Below are 22,884 nucleotides of genomic sequence, written 5' to 3' on the forward strand. Positions count from 1 at the left end.
CGTCATTAATATTTGATGCTCCCACTAAATTCCGCATTTTCTTAATTAATCTAATTAATTAAGTCGGTAGCACCCAAACTTGTCAAAATGAAATTTTGCCAATGCCGCTCAAAACCGAGGCCTAGCCTCCCAAAATTTTAATTAAAAAAACAAAATTAATTAAAATAAATAAAACGGCAAAATAAGCAACATCAAGCCTACTACGGCTAGCCACCTCACCGCACCAAGCATACACACACGCCAAGACCACGAACACACGGCCCACGGCACATGGCCGCGAGCTGCTGCCACGGCATAGCCGCGCGTGGCTGCTGCAGCCCGCACCTGCTGCCGCGCGTGTGCTGCTGCCGTGCGTGGCTGCTGCCGCGCGTGTGGCCGCAAGTAAGGCGGCGCTGCCACCTTGGCAGACACATATGGGCTGCTATGCAGCCCGGCTCGCCAAGGTGATGCAATGCCTCGTTTTGCGTGCCACGGCCTCGGGATTTGATCCCTTTTCGCGAGACAACAATAATTAATTCTAAATTAATTTTAGAACTAATTTAGAGAGCAAAATAAAATTTTAAACAAGTCTAACTTAATAAAAATTTCAAAGTGCAAATAACCAAAATAATTCCAAGAACCATTCTTAATTAAATTAGTTTAGCTTGGTGCAACATAAAATTGAGGCAATTTCTCACTTTCAATTTAATCAATTTAAATTAAACTTGAGAATTTGACAAAGTAAAGGGAAGTTGGAAAAATATGAGCTTTAATGTTCAAATGAAAATTCCAACATCTAAATTTTGTGAATCCTTGAAAATTATATCTTCCAACATGAAGATAACCAAATTTCTATCACAAAAATCGAAACTTTATGTTTCCAATCAACTCAAAAAGATTAAAACATCAAAGTTTAACACAAATAACATGGAATTTAGTGGTTTTTGAAGTTTCAATCACTTATCACAAATAAAGATTGAATCTTTAACACTTAGGAAGCCTCAAAAATAAAACTTTCACACTGAAAAGCAATTAGTTTGCAATTATGTGAAAATAAATCAACCTTTAAGCATCAAATACTACCAAGTAAGTGTGCTTTAAGGGGACAAAAAAATGCAGAAAATAATGCAAATAATCAACCATATAATCAACTATTTATGCCATTAATTTCAAGGTTAGAAAAGACTTAAAAAAATTTCGTCAAAAACGAAAAACCCTCGAAAAAGGCATTTCTGGTCAGAATTTGGCTAAAATCACAGTCCCCTTTGGGAATAAAACCTTTCCAGAACACGTTTTCCACCCAAAATTCACTAGTCTTGGGCGAAAATCTGGGTTCTGGGCCAAAATCGACATTAAAACGGGATTAAAATAAATAAAACCGAGCTACTAATCTAATTAGCAACTTAAACCAGAAAATTAAGCCAAAATAAACCTTGAAAAACATGATTATAAAAATAAACGAGCGAGGCTCCGATACCGCTGTTGGGGTTTAGTGAGTCAGACTCACCGCGGAAACAAACCCCTACCCGAGGAACCACTCGCAATAATTAAAATCATAAAGCATAAATAAATAATCACAAAGAAAAGATTACGAATCTTACCCTCGAAGCGAGCTTCGCCCAAAAACCGGGGCTCTTACTTGAAAGCTACGAGCACGTCAAGCGCCGCGCCTCCGACGGTATCCACCCACAAAAAGGTGAACACAACTTTAAGGTCTACTACCTGGGGGTTAGCGAGGTCCGACCAAAACCCGAGTGTTATATGAGTTTAAGAGTTTTCCCAAAATTATGGAATGCTCTTTTTAACTCCCACTCAAGCAAAGAATTCTCAAGCCATTCCACGACTATTTATAAGGAAGTATGCCTTGTGAATTTCACTCATCTTTCAATGTGGGACTTTTCACAAAAAGATCCCACATGGAAAGATTGGTGAATTCAACCCTTAGTTAAATAAACAAAGGAACAAGTAACAAGTGTCACATGGTTAGGTGTGGACCACTTTCTCACTTGGTCCCCAAGGCATTTCACATGCAATGTGAACTAACCATGTGTCACCCAACCTTGAGCCCCAAGTTGGGTTCGGTTGGTCCATTTTATTTTGGCCCGTGTCCATGACCCATCAACCCGGGTCCACGGTCATTGCCACATGTGTCGCCACCGTGGCGCGCCGCCATCATGGCGCTGCCACGTGGCACGCTATCACTTGGTGGCTGCCACTAGGTGGCTGCCAATGTGGCGGCTGCCAACGTGGCTGCTTCCACTTGGCGGCTGCCAACGTGGCGGCCACGTGTGCTGCCACATGACGTTTTGCCATGTGTGCTGCCACGTGGTATGCTCCTATTGGGCACGCATTCCTAGCCTTTTGCGTGGCTAGGATTTTACTTGTTACTTGATGCATTTTCCTGTCTCGCCAAATCCTAAATTTTGGCTCGACATTTGAGATTCTCCGACGCTCGGTTTCGACGCTCCAAGCTCGAATTTCCGACGTCTAAAAGTTTAACACTCGGGTGACGAATTAATTCGTCGAGTTGGTTCGTATATTTTGCTTGGGTGTGACCCGAAGGGTTCAGTCAAGATTAAGCTGTAATATTAATTATATTAATATTACTGATCGGAAGCGGCCTCCACCCAGGCATTCCGATCACTTGACCTTACTGAATATATTAGCTTTCTAATAATTCTGAACCCGCTATCAGAATAATACTTGTTCGAAGGACACCATTCCTTTCATCGCTAACAAGTTTTAGGAACTTGTAAACCGTTCACAGGGTGAAGGTTACACCCCTTAACTATCCAGGAGATCGTTAACTCCAATAGGTCTGGAACCATGACTGGAAGTTCGGGGATGAAGGTACAAATCCGACCTAAAAGATATTAAACCTGCCCTAATAATAGGCCTCTACTTTATTCTTCTCGTATTCATGTGCGCTTTCTGACTAACATGCAATCAATAGATTTACCCTAATCCTGTTTAATCTATGTTGGTTGAATATTAATGCACAATTAAAACTATTATTGGTGATCACTTGAATTATAATCATATTAACCCTAAACAAGATTATTAATTATCTTATTAAGTGTGATTACAAGTATCAATTTCCTTTAAACATGCATAAAAGGTGTGATCAATCAATAATAATAATAATAATAATAATAATAATAATAATAATAATAATAATAATAATAATAATAATAATAATAATAATAATAATCATGCTAAAGCATAATAATAGCAAGATCCTAGGCATGATACTAACAAGATTAATAACAAACCCTAGCATGTCACTAAACATTAAAAATCAAAGCTTTAACCCTAACATGATACTAACATGATATTAGAAAAGACAATAAGAAGCATCATAATAAGCATAATTGATATAAAGAACTTATTACTGTCACCCTAAACATCATACTAAGAATAACATCCTAACATGATACTAGGAAAAACATCCTAAACATGACACTAGGAATCAAAATAACAATCTAAACATGATTTCTATATCATAATATCAATTAAACAATTAAAGTACTTACTTGGATGCCTCGTACCTCTTTCTAATAACAAAATACACACATTATTAACTTCAAGGAAAATATTAAATCACAATTAAATCAAATAATTGAAAGAGAGATTTGGGACCAAACCCTCAGAAATTAAAACATTTCACGTCAAGGGCGAAGGCAACATCGAACTTGGCTAGGTGTGTCTAGATCTTGTGAATGCGGAATTTTGTATTTGAGAGAAGGCTAGTTTAGAAAAGAGAGAGAGAGAGAGTATCAAGAATTTCTTAATGAGAGTTGGTGATTAAAAACGGAGGTTTTAGGAGGCTATTTTTAACGAAAATCAGCCGGAATATGATAAAAAAGAATCAGAGTTTCGAAAAGAATAAAACACGATATTGTCGCCACACTAGCCCCTGTCGCAAAACGACAGAGCCTGTCGCCAGGCGACAGGTGTGTCGCCGCGGCGCCAGGCCTGTCGTCCGGCGCTGCATGACAGTTTTACGGATTTTGTTTTTATCATATCTTTTAATCCAGAAGTCCGAATAAGACATATAATATATCGTTGGAATGCTCTTGAAGTCTAATTTCCAACCCAATTAGAATAATATTAAAATATTTTATAGATAAAAAGATATGGCCAAAATACTGGAAAGGTCTCAGTTTTGGATAGAGTTTCATATCTTTTTCGTTATAGCTTGGATTAAATATTATAATATATCATTGGAAATATAATTTCAAGATCTATCCAACCATATAAGATTTTGATAAATATTATGAGGCACAAAAATAATATCTGAATGTATTCCATCTCGTACAAAACAAGGATTCTCAAAATGAGTAGTCTTATTCAATTTCAAACTCTTTGAAACATAATTATCAATCCTAACTCCATTAGGATTTAAGAGAACCTTCTAAGTATTCTAGAAGATTATAATCAATCCTAATAGCTTTAGGAATGATAATTAATAATAGACCCTCCTCTAGATCATTGGGCCGCATATATTCCTCATTATTCATCGGAATTGGGCTTATAATATATCGTTGGGAAGGTCTTTTCAAGACCCATCCAACTACACTATTATTGGACCCGTATCATGGACCAAACTAAATTGGAATGCACGTTTTTCATAAATAGGGTAAGAAAAGAAATATTTTCAAAAACAGAAAGAAGAGATATTAATAAAAACATCATCATCACTAGACTTTTCACACTTTTGCCTTGTTCGATAATCAAATGACATGAAAGGTGTTGATCGGGCGGTTGATAGGTCGTTAAATTATTACCCTAATCAAATTAATCATTTATATTCCTAAACTACCCTAATACAAGTATAGGGGCATGTAAAGGGTCGAACCACTAAGGAAGCTCACTCATTCAACATCAATTTAACTAATGCAAGAGTAAAAAGGGGAATGTTTTTGTTGGATTTGAATAAAGAACACTAAAACTACAAATAAGCAAAGAAAATGACGATTAAAATCAAGAGAGAACGACGCTAGGGATACGGAGGTGTCAAACATGATTAGAAAGAGGGGAACAATAATGGTTATCATGAAGAACATGCCAAAGAACACAAGATTCTACCTAAACAATTCATTCTCATGCAATAGTCTAGGCAAATCAATAAAAAAGGTCTATACTAATAAGGATCATTCTCATGCATCCTATTAGTTACAATCGAATCAAGAGAATAAAGAAGCACGATCCATAAAACTCCACTTTAATAACTCATTCACATGCAATTATTAAAATAGAGATGATCTTAATCTAGTTCAAATCACTTTCATGCATTTAAACTAAAAAACATCAAATAAAGTGCCACAATAATCTCAAGCTATCAAAAATCATGTCTTTCATCAATTTATGGCATGAGTTCAATCCAACCATCATCATTCATCCAATATCAACACATATTTTCCACCCCCTTCCCCTAGCTAAGAAATTAGCCTAGAAAAGGGAGACTTAACATAATAGCAAAACTAAACATGAATTCAAGAAACACAAAACAAAGCATGATTAGGATAATGAAAACAATAACAACTAGATGAACTAAAGAGATGAATGAAAATAATCAACAATAAAGCAAATAAATAAAGCTAAAAGAAGGGATTAGAGATTACTAAAGATGAACTTGATTAAAGATGAAAACTTGAAAGTATTGCTTGATTGAAGATTAAACTTGACCAAAAGTTGAATACAATGAAGAAAATTGAGCAATAATCTACTTTCCCTCCCTAAAATTGATCTAATCTAACCCTAAGAGAGAGAAACTCTCCTAAAATTGATTAAGAAAATAGCATAATAATTTCCTTATTTAATTACCCCAAAATGGGTACTTATACAAAGCTATAAAAAGAAACTAAATAAATAAAGAGAAATAAAATAGAAAATAGAAAATAAGAAAGTAAAAATAAAAAGGAAAGAAATAAAGTAAAAGGAAAAGGAAATTAAAAGAAAAAGAAAATAAAAATGAAAACAAATAAAGTCCACCAAAACCAAAGTCAGACCCCCCTCTAATTCCCCTTCTTCTTCGAATTGGAGCTGCTCTAAAATGGGGAAATGATCCCATGCTTCACATCCCATCAAACAATATCAGCAACAATTACCCTTCAATCAACACCGCTCATTATCATGAAAAATCGGCATCAATAAATCAACACCATTCGATCTTCATAAGTAATCACGCGCAGAGCTCGTGAAATGGTTTGATCAGGTTCGACCGAACTACGGGGTTGGTTCGGTCGAACCATGGGGTGTGTTCGACCGCTTCTCTTCTAATAAGAAAACATCGAAAGTTTCTGACTTTTTTGACACTTTTTGGCATTTCGATCGAACTCCTATGCGGTTTGCCTGGACTTGATTGAAATTGGAATTTACTCTGATATTTGCTTAATTAAGGGGGCGAATTGCGGTATGCGCAGAGATTGGAGGGTTGCAATTGGTGCGGTGATGATGGAGGAGCTGCAGCAGGGGTGCGGCATGCGGTGGCCGGACACTGCGCGACTGCTGCTGGTTTTGGTAGTGTTGCGAGGAGAGGTGCAGGGGAATAGAGAGTTGGTCGTGAGCTGCGGGTTGCGTGAGGGAGCAGTGCGTGAGGTGGTGAATGGAAGGGGTGGGTTGCTGCTTGGTGTCGTGGTGAAGGTTGTAGGTGGAGCTGGTGTGGTGGCTGGAGATTGCGTGAAATGGTGATACTGGCAGGTGGCGTGAGATATGATGTGGACTGTTATTTGGTGTTGAGGTTCAGGTCAGATGTGAATTACGGGCTGCAATTGTTGACTGCTAGGTGTGTGGAGCAGGGGAGCTTGGTGTTTTGTTGTGGTGGAGGATAAGGGAAAGGTAGGGTGGTGGATAATGGTGGCAGCAAGGTGTTTGGTGGCTGCGGGAGTTTGAGGGGATTGATGACAGTTTTCGGTTGTGATTGGATGGCTCGGCCTGGACCTTGAACTCAAACCTACACACAAACAAACCCGAGGGTGAAACCGAGAGAAATAAAATAAAATAAAATAAAGAATAAAATAGAACTAAATAAACTAAAATAGAAAATGAGAGAAATAAAACTAAAACTAACAAAATTAAATAAAACACAAACAAATAAAATATGAAAAAGACTCAAAACTAATTAGAATAAATAAAAGTAAAATAGATCACTATCAAGGAAAATAAAGGACGAAATAAAACAAATCAAAAGCAAATAAAATACGAAATAAACTAAAACTAATTAAATAAAGAAATTAAACTAAACACTATAAAATAAAAGAAACTTTATTAAAGAGAAAACAAGGAAAAATAAGAGAAACCGAGTCTGAAATTGACTCTAAAACTACTCCCTAATAGTGACATAAATGTCACTCATCAGAGACAAATAAAATCATCAGAGACAAATAAAAGGAAATAAATTATAAAAAGAAACCAAATAAACTAAGATAAAATTACGACAAATAAATAAAACTAAAAATTAAATAAAGATAAACGATAAACACTATAAATATAAAAGCTTTTTAGGAACTAAGTTTGGCAACAAATTTTTAAAACGTTGCTAAATAGCAACAAATATAACTTTTTTCATTGCCTAATTTAAAACGACATTTTATGCTTTAGTTTTTTTAATAAATAATGGCTACATGTTTTTTATTTATTGTTGTTTAAAATAAATTGTCTTACTAGTTGTTACTATATGACATCATATTTTTCTATTGTTGCCAAATAGTAACAAACTATGACAACAAATATTTTCTTTGTATTGATTTAGAAACAATTAAAGGCATTGAATTTTTGAATTGTTTCCATTAGAAACAAGTCTTCCAAACTATTATTGCTAAATGATAACGTATTTTTTTATGTGTTGCCATTGAAAACAAAGTGTGTTACATTTTGTAGTTAATTTATATGTAGGCCACTTTTTGCTATTATGTAAAATTTATTTGTTGCTATAATGACATCAAATAGAGACAGATTTTTTATTTTGTCCCTATTTAGAGACAAAATTTTTAATTTCGTCTCTAATATTTCGTTCACTTATTATAAATTATATGCATAAAAGTAAATAAATAGTACTTGGTATAGTTGGTAAGAGATTCACCATGTGACTTTGAGGTCACAAGTTCGACTCCTACCAACTGCGATCCCTAATAGGGATTTTTGCTGAATAGCAACAAATTTTAGTAAATTTTACATAAAGTAGCTAATACAAAAAACGGATGCATACTAAGCACATTTTACATTATTACACCACCATTCAAGATACATGATTGTAGCATAATATTTTTTTGAAGTATACATTAGCTACTTGATTTCCAAAAAAAACTTATACCCATCCATCAACAATCTTCAAATTTGGACATGGTTCACATCTTGAGCATCACCTAATGAAAGCGTTCGACAATATAATTCATCACATCTTGAGCATCACCTAATGAAAGCATCCAACAACATAGTTCACATCTTGAACATCACCTAATAAAATCATGCAATACATAACCAGACCCAACAAAAATACAAGCTTTAAGAATTTAACAATACTATAGACAAAAGATCCCACAAGCTAAGACACTCAGTTGTCAAAGCATATCTACTTTGGGTATGAGTGGAGAATTTCAGCTATGACTTCATTGTCATATACAACCTTTTGTATAGTGTAGCTTAAGTTTTCAACTTATAAAAAATAAACCACAGATAATAGTGTTTCCACTACTAAACTAAACCATGCACTTGCTAAAGACAACAACGAATAATGATTGTCTTGGAATCATAAATTTTTGTTAGAACAAAACAACTAAACCCATTCCTTTAATTTGCTCTTTATAGCACCCTCTGTAATATATTTGCAGGTTTAAAAGTTACACAAAATCAGAACACAATAATTAAGAACCACCACCAACATTACTACTTATTAGGATATATTTAGGAAATATCATATATTTAGGAGAATAATTATTTTGTCATGATATCTTTTCTATTTCCTTATCTTCTCTAGTTTCCATATTTATCTAGGACTAGGATTCTAGAGATTTGTATTATATATTTCGGCAGTGTTGATGAATGAAGGCTAAGCTAATTTCTACCTAATTCTATATGGTATCAGAGCAAAGTTTTTTAGATTCTGGTAATTGATCATGGCTGATCAACCACCACCACCACCTCCAAAAATTGAACCAAATTCACCATATTACCTCGGTTCTCAAGATCGGCCGGGGGATTTCATCACTCCTACTCGTTTAACAGCTGAAAATTATGAAACTTGGGCTGCCGACATTCAAACGGCCTTCGAAGCTCGACGAAAATTTGATTTTTTAGATGGTACAATCACTAAACCGTCACCTCCTTGCACAAAGTCCGATTGGACAGCGATAAATGCTATGCTAATATCATGGATAACAAATACAATCGACCCCAATTTAAGATCAACTCTGTCAAAATTCAGAGAAGTTAAACCCTTTTGGGATCATCTTAAACAACGATTCGCTCAAACTAACGGTCCTCGCATTCAACAATTGCGTTCCTCGATTGCAAAGTGTGAGCAGACCAAATCAATGTCCGTATCTATGTATTATGGCAAGTTACATACTCTGTGGCAAGAGCTTGATCGTCACGAACCTCTGATTTCATGTTCGTGTTGCGATAAATGTTTGGCAGGGAGGCTACATGAAGAGCGTCGAGCGCAGGCAAGGCTACATGATTTTTTAATGGGACTAGATTCTGATTTTTACTCCTCTCTTCGTACACAAATTTTGTATCAAGACCCACTCCCAAGTATTGACAGAGCATATCAATTAGTGACACAAGACGAGCGTGTTCGCAATTCGAAACAAGAAGCCCCACCCGCCCCATCTGATGTTGTAGGGTTCGCTGTACGTGCAGGGTCTGATGCGGCTGGTGTGGGTCGTGGGAGGGGTCGAGGATATGGCAACGAGAAACCGGTTTGCAGCAAGTGTCGGAGGACAGGGCACGAGGCCACAAGCTGATGGGCAGAGACGATTTGTGGTTATTGCAAGAAAAAGGGTCATCCTGAGACTCACTGTTACGATCCCGTGGGTAGACCTGATAACAGAAGACAGGGCCAGGGACGAGGCCAGCCTCGTGCTAATGCGGCAGCAGGGGGTACTACCTCAAATTCTTCTCCTACTTCAGTTTTGGGGCAGATTTTTACACCCGAACAATGGAAAGCCATTGTCGGGGTTGTTGGTAATGCTCAAATTCCCGAAAATAGATTGACCGGTAAGTTCGATGTTTCATCTTGGATTATTGATACCGGAGCAACTCACCATGTCACAGGAAATAGTTCTTGGTTAATTGATACTCAGAAAATTGAATGCCCCGTTGGGCTACCAAACGGTGACAAAGTCATAGCTACCTTGGTGGGATCCGTACCTTTGTCGGATAAGATTACTCTCATCGGGGTTCTTTATGTCCCAAACTTGAGTTGCAATTTATTATCTGTTTCCCAACTTAATGATGACTTACATACTATTGTCCAATTTGATTCTAATGTTTGTGCTATACAGGACCAAGCGAAGGAGCTGATTGGAACGGGAACTAGGAGAGTTGGACTATACTATTTTAGCAAACCGACCGTGTCAACCGTGGAAGCTACATCAAAGTTGGAGTTGTGGCATCGTCGACTTGGGCATCCGTCGGAAAAAGTAGTTAAGTTAATTCCTCATGTTAGTAATAGCAAAGATCATTTAAATAAAGGTTGTGAAGTATGTATGCATGCTAAGCATCCGAGAGACAAATTTCCTTTAAGTAATAATAAAGCATCTCGAATTTTTGAGAAAATTCATTGTGATTTTTGGGGTCCATATCGACATGTTTCGTCATGTGGAGCTCGATATTTTTTAACAATTGTTGATGATTATTCAAAAGCAGTTTGGGTTTATTTGTTGGTTGATAAATTAGAAGTTTTTCAAATGTTCATGACTTTTGTTGCTATGGTTGATAGACAATTTTCTCAAACAATTAAAGTAGTCCAAAGTGATAATGGGACAGAGTTTAATTGTTTACTTGAGTACTTTAGAGCTACTGGAATTTTATTTCAAACATCTTGTGAGGGAACTCCTCAACAAAATGGGCGTGTAGAGCGGAAACATAAACATATCTTGAATGTGAGTCGTGCTTTGAGGTTTCAAGCAAAATTGCCAATTTATTTTTTGGGGGAATGTGTACTCACCGCCGCACATTTGATTAACCGTACCCCAACTCCTCTTTTGGGAAATAAAACTCCTTTTGAGATTCTTTTTGACAAACCACCCTTCTTTGATGCCATGCGAACCTTTGGATGTCTATGTTTTGCACATAATCAAAAAACCAAAGGTGATAAGTTTGCCAGTCATAGTCGGAAGTGTATGTTCGTGGGATATCCGTTTGGTAAAAAAGGATGGAGATTGTTTGACTTGACTACAAAGGAATTTTTCGTCTCTCGGGATGTGAAATTTATCGAAGAAATTTTTCCGTTTGGGAGTCCGGAAGAAGTGAACATTCCGGTACATGAGTATGTGGATAAAAATGTTCATGAGGATTTTTCAGATTTAATTGTTGATGAAGATCATGAAGTGGGCAATTCAATTAGTGACCCAACGCCTTCTGTCCAAGCAGATGGGTTTTCATCGGTTGATGGGCTATCTTCACCTCAGCCCAATTCGGCCAAGGAGTCTGCTGGGCCGCATGCTACTTCACAGCCCATCTCGGTCACTTCTCCTGCTGGGCCGCAGGCTTCACAACAGCCCAGCTCGGACCAGCCTCTCTCTGATGGGGGCCGCATGCTACATTAGAGCAGTCCAGCTCCTTTCCCATAGTTCATATTGATGATGGGCCAGTTTCACACAATGAAGCTCACGGTATTGGTGCTAATGCACAAGAATTGGGTCGTGGACATCGTCAAAAGTTTCCCAATGTCTTACATCGTGATTTTGTGACACATACGGTTTTTGCTAATAGTCCACTCTCTTCTCCTTCCAGTCACTCCTCAGGTACTCCTTATCCTTTAGCACATTATATAAATTGTGACAATTTGTCTGTCAATTATCGGAAATTTCTTGCAGCAATTGTTAAGGGTAATGACCCAAAATCATTCAAGGAGGCAATGAAACATGATGGATGGCGCAAATCTATGACGGACGAAATCCGTGCTTTAGAGGATAATGGTACATGGACTCTAGAACACCTTCCTCCCGGGAAACGTGCTCTTGGCAGTCAATGGGTCTATAAGACCAAATATTTATCCAATGGTGATATTGAGCGTCTTAAATCAAGATTAGTGGTGTTCGGTAATCACCAACAATTGACTATGATGAGACTTTTGCTCCGGTTGCCAAGATGACCACCGTTCATGCTTTTCTCGCAATAGCAGCTTGCAAAAATTGGGAAATACATCAAATGGATGTACAAAATGCCTTTTTACATGGTGATCTAGCAGAGGAGGTATACATGAAGTTGCCCCCCGGGTTTGAAAGCTCGGATCCTTCTTTGGTGTGTAGGTTGCGCAAGTCATTGTATGGCTTGAAACAAGCCCCTCGCTGTTGGTATGCGAAGTTGACAACTGCCCTAAAACGGTATGGTTTTATCCAATCCTATTCAGACTATTCCTTATTTACATATACTAATGGCAAAACTCAAATAAATGTCTTAGTTTATGTGGATGATCTTATTATTTCTAGGAATGATTCCGCTGCACTTAAAGCTTTCAAGGCATATCTTAGTGATTGTTTTAAAATGAAAGACCTTGGTTCCCTTAAATATTTTCTAGGCATTGAGGTGGCTCGTAGTTCTTCCGGATTATTTTTGTGTCAGAGAAAGTATACTCTGGATATTATTTCTGAAACAGGTTTATTGGGTGCAAAGCCTAGTGGGTTTCCCATGGAACAAAATCAAAGACTCGCTCATGTTAGTGGCGAATTTCTGCAGAATCCGGAGGCTTATCGTCGTCTTGTGGGACGGCTCATTTATCTTGGGGTCACTCGACCAGATCTAGCCTACTCAGTTCACATTTTGTCTCAGGATCCAACGAATAGCTAAGGTTTGTTGACGATCCCTGGCTACAATCCCGGGGACATCATGGTGCCAAGCTCTGGATGCTCTAGAAGGCTCCAATCCTGCGTTCTAACGAGACTTTGGGACACCTTTTGGCGCCTCAACGAGGAAGGTGCTAGTGGTTTATCATTGGGGCTTCCTACGCTCTCCTTCAACTAAGGGTGATAGGAAGTGAAGCCTAGCTCGACCGAAAGAAAAGGGTAAGAGCGGAGTCGTCGAAGCGAGAGGAAAGTAATCTCTCGACTGTAAGGAGAGGTTCATGCAAGCACCCCGCATAGAACATTGGGAGGCAGCCTTGAGAGTCGTTCGATATCTCAAAGGATCTCCGGGTCAAGGCATATTATTGCACTCGGATAGTGAGCTCACTTTAGAGGGATGGTGTGATTCAGATTGGGCAACATGTCCTTTAACTCGACGCTCGTTGACAGGTTGGCTAGTGTTTCTAGGAAAATCACCGATTTCTTGGAAAACTAAAAAGCAACCTACAGTTTCTACTTCTTCTGCAGAGGCGGAGTACAAGTGTATGAATGGTGCCACTTGCGAATTAAAGTGGCTCAAGGGCTTATTGCTAAGTTTGGGAGTGCAACATCCTAAAGCTATTAAATTGTTCTGTGATAGTGAGTCTGCATTGCATATTGCGAGGAACCCTGTGTTTCATGAGCGTACGAAACATATTGAGGTTGATTGCCATTTTGTTCGAGATGCGATTACTGAAGGCTTAATTTCCCTGTCACATGTGTCTACTAAAGATCAATTGGCGGACATATTCACAAAGGCACTCGAAAAAGCACAGTTTGATAACCTTCTTTCCAAGTTGGGCATTTTCGATCCCAATGCTCCAACTTGAGGGGGGTATTAGGATATATTTAGGAAATATCATATATTTAGGAGAATAATTATTTTGTCATGATATCTTTTCTATTTCCTTATCTTCTCTAGTTTCCATATTTATCTAGGACTAGGATTCTAGAGATATTTGTATTATATATTTCGGCAGTGTTGATGAATGAAGGCTAAGCTAATTTCTACCTAATTCTATACTACTCCATCACATACACGCTAATATTTCACTAACCTCTATTAATCATAACCCCATCAGATTACAATTAAAATTAGGGAATTATTAAATAAGTTGGACTATTGTAATAGTAGAAAAGTATTACTAGAGATTGATTTGATAACTTGAAAACTAAAGCATAGTGATTACAAGCTGTGGTGCTCCGTCTTTTGGTTCGTTATTGGCTCAGGTTTGGTTCAAGAAAATAAGAAATTCAGATCATCATTCTAATACAAAAGCTTTATACTTGTATCAGTTACCAAATTTTATGACAAGTTGCATTCTAAATCCTAATTTTAATTGAATAATTCCCGATAAATAAAGAATTTAAGTATTTTCTATAATTCAAATTCCCTATTCAAATCACAAAATTACAATTCGCACTAACCTTATTTAAGAATCAATCATAGTTTCTCTGTCAATCCACAAAATCTTCTCAACATCGAGTAGATAAAATGCGTGTACGTATGTCATATTCAATTGCTTGTCAAAAACCCTAATTAAATTCATAAATTGAAACCTTGAAAATTTAGGGTTAAGTTTAAAAATTGAAGGAAATTTTACATTAAAGAGACGAAAAGAGAAGGAATTACTTGTTTGAGCACATGGTATAGAAGATGTTGAAGCTTGGCTATAGTCGAATTTCGCTTCAGATTTCAGAAATGACGACTTTCAGGTTGACTTCGCCGGTGTTAACGGTGACAGTCGCCGCGGCTGTTAGCAGTGCAGTGGCTATTCAGTCATTCACCAATGCCTCCCACATCATCAGAGTTCATAGTAGAGAAAGTAGGAGAGGTGGCTGGAAAAGAGTGAATTGAGAGAGTAGAGAACCAAGAAGGGTTTGTATCCCGTAAAAAAAAAAGGGGGGGGGGGGGGGGGGGGGGGGGGGGGGGGGGGGGGGGGGGGGTTTTGTAGCTAGTACTGTATGAATTTATGATACTAAGTAGTGCTGTCAAATTTCAAACCGAAACCGTTTAACTGCCCGAAATCAATCGACCCAAATAAGAACTGAACCAATTAAAAATCGATTTTGTAAAATCGAAAATCGACCCGAACCGTATTTAAGTAAACCCGAAACCGAACTAATCCGAATAATGTCAAACCGTATAAGAACCGAACCCGTTAACAAACCGAACAGAAAAAGAACCGAACCGTTTATAACTCGAAACCGTTTCCAACCCGAAACCGTTTGAACCGAGGTAAAAATCGTTTACACCGAACCGTTAATAAACTGCGACCCGTTTGCACCGAACCGTTTATAAACTGAACCACTTACAAACCGAACCGTCTATAAATCAAACTGTAATTTCGATGTCACGATAACTCATCAAATCATGATTATGACACATCAATTAGATGATTGAATAAGAAGCAGCTAATAACGTGATAGTAAAACAATAATAATTCATTAATACACTAAATTTTTATAATCTACGTTACTTCATAATAAACTAGTAAGATTAATATGATTAAACTTGAAAATAACATATGTATTTTTAAAATCGATGAGAATTTGTATATAATATATAATGCCTAATGCCTAATATGAAGTGATGAAGTCTCGGCTTGATATAAAACTTGTTAACCAGCAAAAGGTTAGCAAGTACTATGAAATTTCAAACCAAAATCGTTTAACTGCCCAAATCCAAACGACCCGATCAAAAACCGACTTTTTAAATAAAAAAACCGTTCCGAACCATAATTTAGTAAACGTGAAATAAAACTGATATGAATAACGTTAAACCGTATAAAAGGCAAACCAAAATAAAACTGAACCGAAAAAGAACCGAACCGTTTCTAACTTGAAACCGTTTTCAACCCGAAACTGTTTGAACCGGTGTAAAAAACCGTTTACACCGAACCGTTAACAAACCGCAACCTGGCTGCACCGAACCGTTTACTTCTCGATCCGTTTAGAACCCGAACCAAATTAAAATCGGTCAAGAATAAACCGAAACCGAATCGAACCGATAACTATTTAAACTGAACTGAAACCGACCTGTGAGACACTTAAACCGATTTCAAACCGACCCGATTTAATACCGAACCGAACCCGAACTGTCAAACCGTTTTGACAGTGCTAATAGTAAGGGTTAAATCATAAAAAAAAATGGGTTTGAAATACAATAGGAGGGAAATAAAATGAATTTGTGCGATAAAAGGTTGAACTTTTCTATACGAAGTAATTTGAATGCACCGCTTTTCTGAAATTTGAATGTACGCCAACGCTAGTTAATGATATTTCTAATGGGACTTGTTATTCATCGCCCGCAAATCTCTACATAAAGCCCACATTTTATAATTTTTTGACAAATTTGCCCTTTTTATAATTTTAACCGAAGATAAATTTTTCGCACTAAAAAAATGTGGAGCAGCACCGGATCGCCGAGGATCACCGGAGAATCGCCGTCGTCATCGGAAAACGAGGTTCGTAACGCATCGTAAGGACGAAATGGTGGCTGGCGCCTAGCCAAAAGGCCATGCCGTGGTTGTGGCGCCTAGCCAGGACGCCGCCACCGTGGTAACGGCGCCTGGTGGAGAAGCCTCGACCATGGTAGTGTCGCGTGGCCAGGACGCCGGAGCCACGGCCAGGGCGCCTGGCAAGAACGCCGCCACCATGGCGGCGGCGTCCTGACCAGGCGCCCCGGCCGTGGCTCCGGCGTCCTGACCAGGCGCCCAGGCCGTGGCTCCGGCGTCCTGGCCAGGCGCCACTAGGGGAATATATTTTATTTTTTTTTTTTTTTTTTTAATTTAATCCCCTTTTTTTTTTTTTTTTTTGTTTTGTTTTTGTTTTTTTTTTTATTTGTTTGTTTGTTTTTATTTTTGTTTGTTTTTCTTTTTTTTTTTTTTTTTTTTTTTTAATTTAATCCCCTTTTTTTTTTTTTGGTTTTTTGTTTTGTTTTTGTTTTTTTTTATTTGTTTGTTTGTTTTTATTTTTGTTTGTTTGTTTTGTTTTTGTTTTTTTTTTTTATTTGTTTGTTTGTTTTTTTTTTGTTTGTTTGTTTTGTTTTTGTTTTTTTTTTATTTGTTTGTTTGTTTTTTTTTTGTTTGGTTTTGTTTTGTTTTTGTTTTTTTTTTTGATTTGTTTTGTTTTTTTTGTTTATTTGTTTTGATTTGTTTTTGATTTTTTTTTGCTTGTGGTGTTTTATTTTGTTTTGTTTTTGTTTTTTTTGGAATTTTTTTGTTTTTGTTTGCTTGTGTTGTTTTATTTCCTTTTAATTTTTTTTGGAGGGAATTAATTTTTTTTTTAATTAAGTTTTTTTAATGCATCTTTTATTTTGTGTTTGTTTTTGTTTTATTTTGTTTTATTTTGTTTTGTATTTGTTTATTTTTTTTATTATGGTTTTTTTTGTTTGTTTATTTATGTTTGATAAATTTGAAATGAAATGTGTGTTATTATCAGTGACTCATGGATTACCTTGTGCATGCACCATTCACCGCGTAATTACGCAAGACAGGGCGTCGTTACATGTCGATCAGGTTCATCCATTCTGGCGGACGCTCGTTATCGGAGAGCATGCTGTTCCGCATACGGTTCACCGTGAACAGGAGGAGTTGGAGCAGTTTCAGTTGATGTTTGACCAAGTGTCCTCCAGTCACCCTTCGATCATTCGTAGTGCTACACACATACTTCATGACATGTTCAATACATCGTGTTTGGATACCGAGGAACCGGAAGGGGTCGAGCGACCTAGGGGTCGACAACCACGGCGGAACAAGAGTGCGTTTGAGTACATTCGCGGTCGTGGCCGTGGCCGTGGCCGTGGTCGTACATCCTCATCAAGTGGCAGCCAATCATCGTCGTCGGTGAATATGCCCGGCACCGGTAAGACATTCGACTTCAATTTCTTTTGTTGACTGTTTGATTAGTTTACTGTTGACTTGTTTATTGTGTTTATTGATGTGTGTAACAGGGAGAATGGACATTGAACATTTTCCATATAAGGACAGGATCCCTAATATCATGATGTCATTCTTGGACGGGTGGAATGATGTCATTGCAGATGGTAACTGCGGATTTCGGGTTGTGGCGGATGTGTTTCAAATGGGTGAAGACAACTACGGTTTAGTGCGGCAGTTGATGTACAGTGAAATCGCATCAAACCGAGATGTGTATGGCCATGTGTACGGCGAGGACTTGGATAGGTCTCTGCAGCGTATCCGGTGGGGAGGGGGACCTTGCGATCAAAATCATTGGTTCGATGCGCCACTTGATCTCTTTGCCGTTGCAAACATCTACAAGTGTGCAGTCATGCATTTCGGCCTTGGTTTACATAGTCGAGCCTATTATCCATGTACAACGGTTCTGCCCTGGTGTTTGCGCGAGATGATCGTCATGCAACATGATCGTCATCTCACCGAACGGAAGGTGGAACGAGTTCGTATCCGGCTGCCATCGCTCAACGAAAGCCGTGATCAGCGTCCAGTCAATCCTGTCGTGCATGGTGGCAGGAAGGTGACTCACTCTAGTGCCCCTCAATCGCCCGACCATCTCGCTCTCCTCCGGCCAAGCATCAGCCCAGCTACACAAAAACCTACAAGTCTTTTCCCGGGTTTGGCATTTCAAAATGCTTGTATCCAAAGCCCTCTCCTGGTCCTCCCAAATACGGGTAGCGATGTGTCCTAAAAAGCTAGGAATCACACTCCCGTCTATAGGTCCCCCGGCCACCTCACCCCTCACCATCCAAGAATCATTAACGGCCCTCGACCGTTTTCTGCTACCCGCAGACACAGTGGACGCAGATGATGTGCCAGATCTACTAACAAACCTACCATCTCGACCCTTACGCACATCTACCCTATGCGTCTCATACCCGTATCATCAAGCCTCTGACTGAATGGACCGTAATCATCATATGGTCCACTCTGATCGTCGACATCCTCATCTGCATCATCCTCGTCCTCGACCTCCTCCTCCTCGACCTCCTCCTCCTCCTCCTCCTCATCATCATCATCATCTTGATCGTCCGCAGAACAGTGCACCCGTTCTCTGCGGGCCGAGGCCGAAATACCACGGGATCTAACGTGTCTGGGCCCCGAGCTCTCCATTGAGTAGATCGTACTCCTCACGACGTCAATACTCTTCCCCGCACCAGGTCCAAATTGCGATGCCTAACTCCAAGTAAATAACGAAAAATAATAACGAAAACAAATTAAAAAAAGTCGAAAATAAACACAAAAGCAAATAAACAAGTCACGGAAATAAAATTATAAACATAAAAAATATAAATATATACAAGACAATATACATATAAACATAAGAAATATAAACATAAACATATACCAAAAACAAAAAAAAACAAACATAAACAAAAACAAAAACAAAAAATATTACCAAAAACAAAAAATATAAATACAAAAAAGGACGAAAATAAACACAAAAGCAAATAAACAAGTAACGAAAATAAAATTATAAACATAAAAAATAAAAATATAAACAACACAATATAAATAAAAACATAAAAAATATAAATATAAACATAAAAAAATATAAATATGAACAAAACAATATACCAAAAACAAAATATATAACCAAAAACAAAAAATATAAACAACAAACTAAAAAATGAAAAACATAAACAAAAACAAAAAATCAAAAATGCAAAGAAAAAACCAAAAACAAAAAACTAACAAAACTTAAAAAATTTAAAATTGCAAAAACTTAAAAAAAGAAGAACATCAAAATTTTAAAGAAAATTTATAAAAAAAAAAGGGAACTTATAATTTTTTTACATACAAAAATATAATTCAAAAAAAAAAAAATACATAGGAACATAAAATTAAAACCAGAAACAATTTTTTTTTTTAAAAAAAAATAGAACATAAAATTAAAACAAATAAAAAAACAAAATTTAAAAAAAAAAGATAAAAAAAAAGGGAACATACAATTTAAAAAAAAGAAAAACAAATTTTTTAAAAAAAAAAAAAAAAATTCGAAAAAAAAATTTAAAATTAAAAAAAACAAAAAAAAAATTTTTAAAAAAAAAAGAGAAGGAGGCGCCTAGGCAAGACGCCCGTACGGTGGTGGCGGCGCCTAGCCCAGACGCCACTACCACGGTCGTGGCGCCTAGCCTATGCGCCGCCGCCGTGGTAGTGGCGTCTGGGCTAGGCGCCGCCACCACCGTATGGGCGTCTTGCCTAGGCGCTTCCTCCGTGGTGGTGGCGTCTCGCCTTGGCGCCCCACCGTTGCCGGAGGTTTTTTTTTTTAAAAAAAATTACAAAAATTTAAAAAATTACCTTCTGGCCGGCAAACCGCCTTCCGCCCACCGCCGGTGCCGCCACTTCCTTGCCGGGCCGCCTCGACATAGCTCTGGAAATAATTTAGAGAGAGAAAGTGGAAGTAGAGAGTAGAGAGAGAAATTGTGTTTTTTAGTTTGAGGGCAAAAGTGTCATTTCACTCTTATTTTGTGGGCTTTATGTAGGAATTTGCGGGCGATGTTTAACAGTTCACATTTCTAATAGGCTTTGGTATCGGAAGAAATTGTTACTACAAGTGTTTATTTGTAACAAAATTATTTCGATAGTAAAAAAATCTCTTAGTATTGGAACGTAGTTGATACAACTATCTCATTTGTAACAGATTAAAAAAAATTCTGACACTATAATGAAGTCTAATACTTGGTTTGTGTAAAAACCCAATAAATAGTGTCAGAAAAAAAATTATCCAATATAGTTGAGTTTTTTAGTATCAGAAAAAATTTCCTATACTAAATTTTCTGATACTAAAAACCCGTTCTCTAGTAGTTAAGAAAATGCAAAGTAAAGAAAATACAAGCAAAACTAGAGAAAAGGAAATAAAAGAGATACAAAAGTCACGTAAAATCATCCTAAAAGAAGCTAAAGTGCCATAAATGACACTCATCAAACTCCCCCAAGCTAAACTTTTGCTCGTCCTCGAGCAAAACAAAAGCAAGAAGAAATAGGATGAAAGACTTATTCAAACAAAGAAAGTAAGAAATAAGAATATACACTAAGACTCACTTTCGTATGAATCACGGTTGTTTTTAGCTACAACAAGCCCTTTAAACCCCAAAGTCGCCACTGAGGATGAGTGAGGTCTCGTAAGGGTATCTTAAGAGTTTGACCCATAACTCTTTAAGGTAAAATGAGGCAAAATCATTAAAAGAAAGTAAAATAAAAAATTCAAACAAGTAGCTAATGAAACGAACTTTTACAAATGACCTAATGCAAGTGAATAAACAATTTTCTATACAATAATGATATGCACATTCCAAGATATCTAAGGTTGATTGAAACATAGGATATGCTAAGCATAGAGAACTAATGAAACGCAATTCACTTTCATCTTAAAATATTTTAGTACATTCTCCCAATTAACAACAAATCCACTTTTAGCAAGCATCTCAATGATTCCTCGAAGGAACCGGAAATAGAAAGAGATATAAGGCTATTCGACATCTTGACTAAGGCATACCGCTCTATAAGCTTGTCCCACATATCCCTCCACCGTCTTGTGACTCAACTAAAAAGGTCAAAAGGTCTTGAGAAGGGTTGCATTGTAAGGACGAGAAGGGCGAGGGTAGGCTAAAAATTAGAAATTTGGTGGTATACCTAAATTGTGAAGCAAAGGGTGATCAATCCTCAACACCATAATCAAGAAATCACCAAACAAAAACACCAGCACCCCTGTAGGCGTCATTTGAAGTGCACCTACGTTAAAGCATGTGTGAATATGCTTGGCACTCTTATGATGTGGGAATCGACATATACAATTAGGGACAAGAAAAGTAGGGAGTCGCCAACAAGTTTTTAAGGAACTTGTAAACCGTTCACGGATCATAACATGCAACCACGATAAAGGGACAACGAAAGGCAACAATGATTGACCTATGAAGGTTACACCCCATTCATAATCCATGATATTACTAACTTCATATGGTTCGGAACCACGAAAGGAAGATCGGGGATGATGGTATGAAGTGAGTCATGGAGTCACATTTGCCCGTATTGGCCTCCACTCAATTCTTATAGTGAAAAGTGATTCTCGCGATCTCAAAGGCATGCAAAAAAAGATTCAATTTGCTCCAAACTAATATTAAGCTAAATTGGTTGAATATTAATGCAACACATATATTTCTAAAACATCGTGATCACTTCGATTTATAACAAGATTAAAGGAACCTAAACCGGTTGTCTAAATTATCTTATTAGTCGTGATTTTCAATTACATATTCCCTTTAATATACAATATGTTGATCATAAAATATATTAAAAATCAACATTAATATTAGAAGCAATTCAACAATAAAATGTTAGTCAAATCAAATCATAATAAACCTAATAAGAGTAATTAAGTGATTAATTACTCACTTTTTGCGTTTCCTTGAATTGCTAAATCATGAATAAACTGTTAGTAACTTCAATAAATATATAATTAAATCAAAATTAAATTAAATTAAAATTAGAGTTGATTTGGTCCAAACCCACAGTTAATTCTACCTTTCGTGCCTTGGTTTAAGGACGGAACCTCGGGTGTTCTATGGACTCCTTGGAGTGCTTTAAGAAAATATTATGGAAGAATAAGATGGATAGGTTTTAGGCTAAATCAAGAGAGAATGAGAGAAGAGAAAGATTGTTGGTGTAGAGGGAGAGAGAATAATTTTTGGTGTAAAGAGAAAGAGAATGATTTTTGGTGTAAAGAGAGAGAGAGAGAGAGAGAGAATGATTTGGTGCCCTGGACTACAAAAGGAGGGGGGTATTTATAGAGGAAATGAGTAGGGGATCACACGGCACCCTAGAAAAGATAAAAACCCTCATTTGGGGCACCATGACACTGTTAGTGTCTGCCGTGACACGGT

At 37.3% G+C, this 22,884-nt stretch overlaps 1 protein-coding gene and 1 long non-coding RNA gene across 2 annotated transcripts; one reads left to right on the forward strand and one right to left on the reverse strand.

Moving 5' to 3' along the window:
• Positions 1 to 8,023: 8,023 nt before the first annotated feature.
• Positions 8,024 to 14,924, reverse strand: LOC110706210. The gene is made up of 3 exons (XR_002508267.1): positions 14,659 to 14,924; positions 14,454 to 14,561; positions 8,024 to 8,392 (listed from the first exon to the last, which is right to left on the reverse strand). It is a non-coding gene; the product is annotated as an uncharacterized LOC110706210 (long non-coding RNA).
• A 2,522-nt stretch (positions 14,925 to 17,446) lies between these two features.
• Positions 17,447 to 18,535, forward strand: LOC110706195. Its single transcript, XM_021884092.1, has 3 exons — positions 17,447 to 17,891; positions 17,980 to 18,398; positions 18,518 to 18,535. The coding sequence occupies exons 1-3, from the start codon at positions 17,447 to 17,449 to the stop codon at positions 18,533 to 18,535; spliced, it is 882 nt and encodes a 293-aa protein (XP_021739784.1).
• The last annotated feature ends 4,349 nt before the right edge of the window (positions 18,536 to 22,884 follow it).

This window comes from Chenopodium quinoa, unplaced genomic scaffold, assembly GCF_001683475.1.
Source record: "Chenopodium quinoa cultivar QQ74 unplaced genomic scaffold, ASM168347v1, whole genome shotgun sequence".
NCBI lineage: Eukaryota > Viridiplantae > Streptophyta > Magnoliopsida > Caryophyllales > Amaranthaceae > Chenopodium > Chenopodium quinoa.